Raw genomic sequence first — 9357 nt, forward strand, 5'->3', positions numbered from 1 at the left:
GCTAAATTTCTCAAGCCCACTGATACCACCATGGCCCCAAAATCTCCCCTCTTTTTGAGAGGTGTCCTTGTGGGAGGGAGAGGAGGGGGGGATTTAGCTAGAATTCAGAGAAAACACCCCACTAAAATGAAGAGTTGCAGGAGGAGAATTGAGAATTTACGAAGTGTCTCACCCATACAATGCTTGTAAAAAATAAAATAAAATAAAATGCCCACCAAGTTCCCAAAACACCTCAAATGAATAGCTATTTGTTCAATAGCAACCTTTTAGAGTTATGTTATTTTTTTATTTACCATTAATATGTGTAGCCCTATCTCATAGAAAACAGTTCAAAGCAAATAAGCCTAATCTATACATCACTTTCAAGGACTTCTGGATTTATGGAGTCTCTATTAATTTAGTGTTAATCTGATCTAAACAGTCTCTCCTGAGGAAACCTTTTAAGGTCCCCTGATCCTGCTTCTAGAGCTAGAAAACATATTTTTGTGAGTTTCTCAATCCAAAGGCACACTAAGTTCTTATGTTTTCAGAAAGAAAGGAAAAATATTTCATCCCTTCCCTAACCACCCCCCAAATTTCAATAATTTACAAGCACAGAATTCCTATAATTCTTGTTCATTCTTCAGGCTTCTTTGACTCCCCCAAATCCTGCAGAGCATGGATCAAACAGGGTACAAGCCAGGGAGAAATTTAATCGCTCATATCTCTGCCTAAGGGATTGTCTAGGTACTATGGTGACAGACACCTCAATGAAAGTATGTGGAGGAAAAAAGATTTTTAAACTCCCAGACTTTAAAAAAAAAAAAAAAGGGGGGGGGAGGGATTTCTAATGGATTTGGGGTCAACACATAGAAGCACAAAATCGGGTCCACAGAGTCCATCGAAATTACTTATTTATATACCAATGCGGTAAGACCACAGAAACAAAACATTATTCAACAAAGGCATTTTATGTTTCTCCCCACAAACTCTGCCTATTCTGAATTTTCATATTCCCATTGATTTGTTTTTCTGGTGACATGAACAGCTTCTCCACAGAGGAGTTTTACGGCAGTGAAAGGACTCTGTGTGATCCTGTAATGACGGGATTTACGTCTCTCTAATCAGTCCGAACACAGGACATCAAGAGTGAACCCTGAGGTGAACAATGAACTCAAGTGATCAAGGTAGGTTTATCAAGTATAACAAACGTACCACTCAGGGGTGGGATGTTGATAGCAACCGAGGCTATGGTTATGGGGGCAGGGAGTATATGGGAAATCTTTGGACTTTCCATTCAATTATGCTATAGACCTAAAAGTGCTCTAAAAAAAATTTTTTTTAAAGTGGTTTTTGTTTTTTTTTTAAATGCACAGCTTGTCTGTTAACTTACTCTGACATGGGAGTGTTCAAATAAAATCTGGAAAAAAAGTCAAGTAAAACTTTTAGTCCCTAATTTTGTAAGTTTACAAAGGTCTGTCTTTAGAATATCTAAATGTAATTCATAGATTCGAAAGAGGGGAGAGAAAATAACTGGTCTCAGGGATTTAAGCAAGCCCAATTATAAAAATCTCCCAACCTAATCAGCACATAAAACAGCTCACACCAATGATATGGTTAGTTCATGCCCTGCTGATAGACGGAATCAGAATTTTTTGCCAGCCCATGTTCATGTACAGGAAACCAACAAGACCGTAAACACAGGAACAACAATCAACACACACAGATGTCTAAGGCTGGAAGTCACATTCTGGACAAGGTGAAAAGGGTAAGTGGCAGGAGAGTCATAATAAGGATCGAGGCAGATATCAAAGTTCAGTGTGTAGAAGGCTCAGGGCTTGGCTCTGCTCTGGAGACACTGTTTTCTGCCTGCAGTAAGGCCACTGCACTCACCCACCCCACCCCCACTGAGCTCTCTGATGATGAGAAAACAATCTGAACATAAAATCAGCAATACGAAGCAAGGACATTTCAGGCCTAGGACAATCCCAACCTATCCAGCAGGATCAGTAATCAAGGGCGTATGCCCAGGAACCTGAAAGTCAGGAAGGCTCTCCCACTCGGAACCAGAACCTCATTCTACAAAAATGTTTGAAGGGGAGTCTTCTACTCGGTCATCTGGGACTGGATTAGAGATAACAAGACCATGGGGACCCATCCCGGAATTACCTGATGTCATTTAGATATCATTTCTATTATGGACCCAATCATTTTAATAATGGACACGGGAAGGGCAGGAAGAGAATCCGTGCCTGCAGACATCAGTGAAACAATGCCACTCACAGCAACCTGGTTTTCAACTCACTTTCAGAGCAGAGAACAATCCTTTGGGGTCCGCAGTGCTTCGGCATGCCAAACAAGGGGATATTTATAGATATGCACGGCTTTTTCTTTTCCAAAAGCACGGTTCTAGGAGAGAGTGCTACCCACGAAGAGAAAACCCACAAAATTCCAGATCTGGGCTTCCTCTCGCCCAGGGCAGTCCTCTTGCATGCTTTTGTAATTTCTCCTTAATTATCCACTCCTGCCTGACCAATGGCTCTACGGTCCTATTCCACTGGTACATTAGGATCTCTTTGTGGTCGTCCCTCAGCCTTAAGATATAACAGCAGTGAAGAGGAAACAGTCCTGAATAAATCAAACAAATTTAACTACAAACATAAGTGATTAGATGATATGCAAAAACCTTTAAAGCTGTAAATCCTATGATCTATGGATAACAAATTTACCAATACTCCCAAACTTCCTATTAATGATAGTGAAAGCCCTGCTTTAAAGTGGAGTATCAGTTGCTTGGGCACGTTTCCCCAGATAAACAATGTTATAGAAGGGAGCCATGTCTCCAGCCAGCTCCAGAGTCTCACTTCATACATTAAGGCCTGAAATACTATATATTTACAGCAGAAACAGAATTAGAGAATGGTGATTTTTTTTTCTAAAGATTTTATTTACTTGAGAGAGACCACAAGCAGGGGGGAGGGGTAGAGGGAGAAGCAGACTCCCCGCTGAGCAGGGAGCCCAATGCGGGGCTTGGTTCCAGGACCCTGGGATCATGACCCGAGCCAAAGGCAGATGCTTAACTGACTGAACCAGCCAGGCGCCTGAGAACAGCATTTTCAAAACACTAGTAACTGAACAAAAAATCCAGTCAACTTCAGTGAACTGCAGTTTCTTACTTCTGATGCTTCCAGTGGAAGACGAGCAGGTACAACTGAGTTCTGAGAGTTTCTGGCACTCCCAAAAACTTCAGAAGGGTGATGGCCCTGGTTCTCTAGTGAGTCTAGTTTTTGTGACAGGGAGAATGGTTTTCCTTCTTCTTGATATAATTGTCACCACTTTCCTATGTTCTAGGTAAGACGGAGCCATTTTCTGGCTTACCAGTTTCCAGAGGGCAAGTCTGAAGGGAGCACAGCCAGCGAGGGTGTTAGAAAGTAAGGGTGTTTTAAGTGGAGAGAATGCGTTTGAATAAAAGCAGCTGAGCTGTCATGATGACAACAGAGAAAGGAGGCATCAGCTTTTTTGTGAGGAACACAAGTCGGCAACTGTGCCCCACACTGGGCCCTGGGTGACACCCTGAGGCCAAGGCAGCCATGTTGCCTGGCACTTGGTTGGGTTAGGCCATGGCCACAAGGAGGATGAGGACAGAGAGGTTAATGTGTAATAGCTGTTTGCGTACCTGAGGACTCTGGATTGTTCATCTCTCAGAGAGTTTCTATATTGATTTCTATTCCTTTTACTTGGGTATTTATAGAAGCTTCTAGTCAGGAACACAATCATCTGATTAAATTCTCTATTGCCTGCTTTCCATCCCACTGCTGAAAGCAACAAAGAATATGATGTGACTAAAATTCGAACAAGAGGAGAGGGGAAAAGCAGGACGCGGCTCACAATAGAAAAACCGAGAAAGCTGTACTGGCTTTATATTAAGGAAAAAGCATTCTATGGACTAATTCATTTTCAAATACAAGACGGGAGGCGGAGAGTGAAGGACAGAGTTGTGGAAAAATTAGAGGATGCTGGTGAATCATCCAAGAAACGTTACCCTCTTCATGTTCCTTTTCTAACTCAGTTTCTTCAACAGAGGGTGAGGCAGGATGACAGGGCTGTCATCTTCCAGAGTCTGCTAACCACCTCTGACACCCAGCATGCACCCACCCACCCCCATATTCAAGTAAAATGTTACTCTGAAATCCAACATTTAAGGTCACTCAACTCTGAAAACAGTGAGGACATGCTGAATAAAGTGCTGAACCTTGTTGTGCTGCTCCCCTCCCCCCACACTTTTTTTTTTCTATCAGAGGAATCCTCTCTCCATGCTAATCAGAGGTAAGCTCTTAAGTAGAGGAACTAAGCATGATTCAGCACATTTAAAAAGGATTTATACCCATTCTTAGAAGGACAACCAGAGGAAACACCATCTGAGGTCTAAACAATGATATCTGCTTGCCCTTTGATCTGAGTTTAAGAACACTTTGTACAACTTTTTTTTGTTGTTGAAATACCACTGAATTTCACATTTACTATTTGAAACTTCTTTAGAACATCTACTGCTCCTTTGAACCACACTCTTGAAACCAAATTCTCCAAATTATATTTGCTGTGAGTAGCTTACAGGCAGGGAGTTATTTTCTGCTAACAAAAATCTTCATAGTACAGGCAGCCTCCATGAAAAATAGTACCACTGATCCTATGTTTATGAGAAAAAGACAGTACAGTGTATCTGGTTACAAATACAAGTGGGGAGTATTCCATTTTTCTTCTAATTTATGTTTCCCAAGGGTAATTTTGTTCAGAAGATTGCCAGTATTTTTGGTACAATAAGTTTCTTGTTACTTGTACTAATACATACTGATTCCCTTTTCTGAGCATATTTTGAGTTTTTTTTTTTTTTTACCCTAGCATCTAGAGATCAACACCTCATTAATTCAAAATAAATGAAGTCTGAAATGCAGAGATTTAAAAAAAACTTTGCACTACTCTCAAATGTGATGCACATTAGAAATATACATATGGGTAACTAATAGAAAGAACCAGGTATATTAATAAAGCATTATGATATACTTCGGATACCATTAACCTCTATGTCCTAAATGTCTTTGACTTAATAGAAATCAGGTATGCCATTTCTAAGTGATCAGACCTTCCAGACTAGGGAAATATGAATTTTAAATGAAGGATAGGTCTTTCTTTTCATTAATTCAATCTTTATTAAGCATCTTCCATGTGCTCAGCATGATATTAAGACTTAGGTTTCAATGGTGGATAAAGCCTGGTTGCCTTTTGAGGTACCCACGGGTGCCTCCCAGCAGGGTGACAAGTAAGCAAATTTTAAAGAAAGAAAAAAAATTTTATATATATATATATTCTTTGTAATAAGCGCAACCAAGGGAATAAGTGGCATTCTGTGACGGTAAAGAAGTGGGTGGGGACAGCAGTCTTTTCTATAGAGGCGTGAGAGAAGGCTTTTCTAAGGTGGTGAATTTTAAGACTTAAAGGATATTTCAGGATACTTCTCCAAGGTCACCAAATTGGCAGGCCTGCTTATTAGACTGCCAAGACATTTTTAGCATTAGAAAACAAGTAGAAAATGGCATCTGGGGCCCTGATTGAATGCACCGGCTCAGCCAGGCACCCTGGGCACCAGCCTGTTAGCGCAAAGAAGGTTACACATCTCCAGCCTATTCACCCAGAGAGAGTTTCAAACAGTCAACAGCCACAATAGTGAGCTGGTCGAATGACCAGCATTTGGGATATGTGGGAGAAACTGAATTCTGTTGATTCATACTTCCTCATAGCCACTCCGGCTGAGAGGGCTCAGCATGTTTTAAATGTATTTCATGAGTAAACTATTCCCCCTTTCCAGGGGGGCGGGAGAGAGAAAAAGAGGTTTACAACTATGTATCCCTTTCTCTTATACTTCCAGTTTATTTCTCTAACTCACTAGGTGTAAAAGTATTTGAAAACATGTATCTTTCTTCAGGTTTTTTAACAAGTCACGTATGAAGCCGCTAACATGCCATGGAGGTGGAAACCGCAGAATTCTCCCTACATCCTTAGACAATCCACATTGCTAACTAAGCAATTATTTTCTTCAAATGAAATGTCCTGAGGCTCAGAGCTAGGATAATCAGATTTATCACAATTTAGCCTCTCATTCTGAAATCCTCTTTCCTCCTGCTAACTGGATTAAGATTAAAGAGCATTGCTGGACTTGCAGGTGGCATGACTTGTGACTTGGATTCTACTTACCTGAAGGTTTCCCCTCTAACTGCCCATGTGGAGTCCAGGGCTGGACCCACAGTCAGTGACAGCTCATAGTCAGAAAGCCCAGTGCTATGCCGGGGGTGGGGGGGGGCTTGGGGCAGAGTTTTGTACCCAGGAATCTCTTCCACTTGCACATCTGCCTGTCCCAAGCCCAAGATGACACTCTTGTTGAATTCTCTTGGAAATTTTTCGGTGTTGTTTTTTTGGACCTTGAAGTTCCCCTCATGAAAAATGTAAGTGAAACCATCACCTTACCAGGATTAGTGGACAAACAGCTTCAAGCAGCATGACTCAGAACCAATGTGTACCTGCAGACCAAGAAAGGTCAGACAAGCAAGGAACGTGGAGAATTTAGAGGTCATTAAGCACAGTAAATGTCACCATTTTCACAAACTTTGCCTCAAGCCGACTCTCAATTTCAAATACCACCTCAGGCAGGGGTTCCCAAACAACGGATTCACATGAGGTATCTCTAAAAGTATGGATACCTGGCTTCCACCCCACACATTCTGATTTCATTGATACGGGGCTATCGCCTCAGCATCTGGGTTTTTAAAAGCCACCAGGTGAGTCTCATGTGCAGCAACATTTGGGAGCCACGAACTTAGGAAGCATTGATCTCTTACTGGGATGATCTGATTTCTTTCAGATGTCGGGATCATGCCAGCGCTTCTTGACCACGGTGGCACATTAGAAAAACCAAAGACACTTAAAAAAAAAAATGCCAGAGCCCACCCTCAAAGACTCTGACTTAATTGTTCTGGGGAGCAGCCCCAGCATCCCTTAGTTCTTTAAGCGTCCCCAGGTGATGCTAATGGACAGCCAAGGTTAGAACCGTGGTCTAAGCCCAGGCACTGCTCTCTGGAGACTAAATGATTCTCCTTGAAAGAGCCAGAAGCACCATTCGTCCTCCACTTTGTCCAGCTTGGGACTACCCCAAGAGGCAATAAAACATCTCCCCAAGGCTGTCAGGAAACAGGGGAGGAGGATAGCAAGAGGTGGAATTCACTAAGCCAGAAGCGGTGCGAGGAAGCTAGAGTGAGGAAGAGCGCTGGCCCTCCGCGCCGCCCCTCCCGCGCAAACTTTATTGACTGCAATGAGAGTCCTTAGAATGCTTCCTAGAGGTGCCTCAACCTTGGATTTGGTTCCAATAAATGGTGCAAATTCTTATCCAATCAGAACTCCTGGCACTGCAAGTAGCAAGATTGGCAGGCCTTGAGCCTCCACTCCCTGTGAGATTCTGTTTCATGAATTTCCCAGGAGGATTTCTGCACCAGTTGGATGCCAATCGGACCTCCCTCTTGGGCCCCCACTCCTTCCCTCCCCCAAAGCCCAGAAGAGTTGAGAATCATCTCATAGATACATCTGTAAAGAACGCGCTTAACTATTATACGTGGTAATCACTGAAGTAATGTCAAATGACAGACATCTTTGACGTGGCTTTGACAAGTGTCTGGTAATCCACTTCGGGGCCTGGGCAGGGCCACGCGTCTCACACAGGAAAGGGAGTCGGCGGAGACCCACCCCTGGCGTGGCTACGGCGCCCCCATTTCTCCCCGCGGAGAACGTACCCCCTACATCCCTTTGTCTACGCTAAGCTGAGTCAGTTTATGAATGAAGAGTAGCACAAATCAGAGGCACTGATCCTGGAAAAAAAAAAAAAAGTCTTCCCTACACCGTTCTTATTTACAGATGAGAAAACTCGGGGGAAAAAAGGCTATGTGACTCCGTCCGGGTTTGCCACAGAACATTTGTGGCGGAGCCCGATTTAGCCGCCCTTGAATTTCCATTCTGTTGCCTGGCAACCAGTTCAGCCCAGCTCAGCGCCCAACCCCGGCCCCTAACCCGCACCCTTTCTCTGCCCATAGGGCTCGGACAGCAGTGATCAGAAGTTCAGCCTTTAGGGGCACCCGCCAAAGGCATGTGAACTAGGATCCTGGATGGGTTACCCCAACTGGGCTGGGGATCCCGTCCCAAACCCGCGCGAACCCCGTCTGGCATGCCTTCCGAGGTCCTTTCGGCACCTTCCTCTGCAACCCTCCTCCCCCAATTCCGTGGATACCACTTAACACCATCACGTCAAGTTTCCAAAGTTCTCAGTTGCTATCAGAATATCTAAAAGTCCCTGTGGGAAAACTGGCATTCAGAGCTTTAAGGGTGCAAAAGAAATCAGGAGGGGAAAGAGTGTTGAAGAGCCTTCTTCTTGCCAACTGGGTACACTCGGGCGGGACCTCTCTGCTAAAATCGAGTTAACCCGGCCCGGCATTATTGGAAAAAGCGCGGAGTTCGCTCGGACGCCGCAGTCCGAGAGCCCCATGCCCCGGCGCGCCCCAGGCCGCCCTCAGCCTCCCGCAGCCCCAGCGCGCAGCCCGGCCCGCGGCGCGGGTAAGGCACGTGCAGCCCACCGCCGCGCAGGTGGCGGCAGCGCAGCCTGCCTGCCCTCGCGTCCCCGCCGCTCCAGCAGGGCCCCGCGTGCCAGGGGCTCCTGCACCCTCTCGCCTCCCTCCCCGGGGGCCCGGGAGACCGTTAAGGGGAGAGTGTTTTCGTCGTTACGCTACCCCAGATCCTTACCCAGGTTAACAAAGCTCATGACCATGTCCGCGTCGTTGAGGAAGGCGCTGTCCTGCGCGCTGGTCAGTGGGGACGCGCCGCCGCCGGGTCCCGCGGCCAGGAGGCTCTTGCTGTTGACCCGGGGCGCCGCGCCGGGGGGCGGCTGCCGGGGCTGGGTCGAGGCGACCTGTCCGCGGGGCCCGTGCTGCCGCCTCTCCTCATCCGACGCCCAGTCCTCGTCGTCGTCGGAAGCCAGGGCGTTGTACAGATCCAGCATGAAGAGGGGCGCAGATTTTAGCCGCCCGGGAGGAGGCTCCCCGCGAGGCTGTTGCTGCGGGAGGGCAGCAGGCTGCGGCTGCTGGAGACCGTGCAGGGGTCGGGGCCGGTGCGGGAGCCCAAGCACGGAGAGGATCTCCTTCTGCATCTCGCGCTTCTCGTGCGTCTTGAGCCGCCGGTAGAGGAAGCCGGAGGAGGACGACTGCGGCGGCGGCGGCGGCTGCTCCGCGTGGCCCGGGCTCCCGCCGTCCCCCAGCAGCGCCCCCCCGCCCGCGGCAGCGGCGGCGG

General features: G+C 46.2%; 1 protein-coding gene across 1 annotated transcript; it reads right to left on the reverse strand.

The window, feature by feature from the left end:
- Positions 1–2958: 2958 nt before the first annotated feature.
- Positions 2959–9351, reverse strand: LOC117802288 (bone morphogenetic protein 6-like). The gene is made up of 2 exons (XM_034660347.1): positions 8815–9351; positions 2959–3794 (listed from the first exon to the last, which is right to left on the reverse strand). Exons 1-2 carry the CDS (start codon positions 9215–9217, stop codon positions 3490–3492), a joined length of 708 nt encoding a protein of 235 aa, XP_034516238.1. The 5' UTR covers positions 9218–9351; the 3' UTR covers positions 2959–3489.
- Between the last annotated feature and the right edge of the window lie 6 nt (positions 9352–9357).

Source organism: Ailuropoda melanoleuca, chromosome 5 (assembly GCF_002007445.2).
Source record: "Ailuropoda melanoleuca isolate Jingjing chromosome 5, ASM200744v2, whole genome shotgun sequence".
In the NCBI taxonomy this organism is placed as follows: Eukaryota; Metazoa; Chordata; class Mammalia; order Carnivora; family Ursidae; genus Ailuropoda; species Ailuropoda melanoleuca.

Bases quoted from the DNA above. Each gene is read 5' to 3' on its own strand.
- LOC117802288 (XM_034660347.1), bottom strand. From the start codon at position 9,217: ATGCAGAAGGAGATCCTCTCCGTGCTTGGGCTCCCGCACCGGCCCCGA. The intron at 3,795-8,814 runs GTAAGGATCTGG...TGTTGCTTTCAG, and splicing joins CATGAGCTTTGTTAACCTGG to CAGTGGGATGGAAAGCAGGC.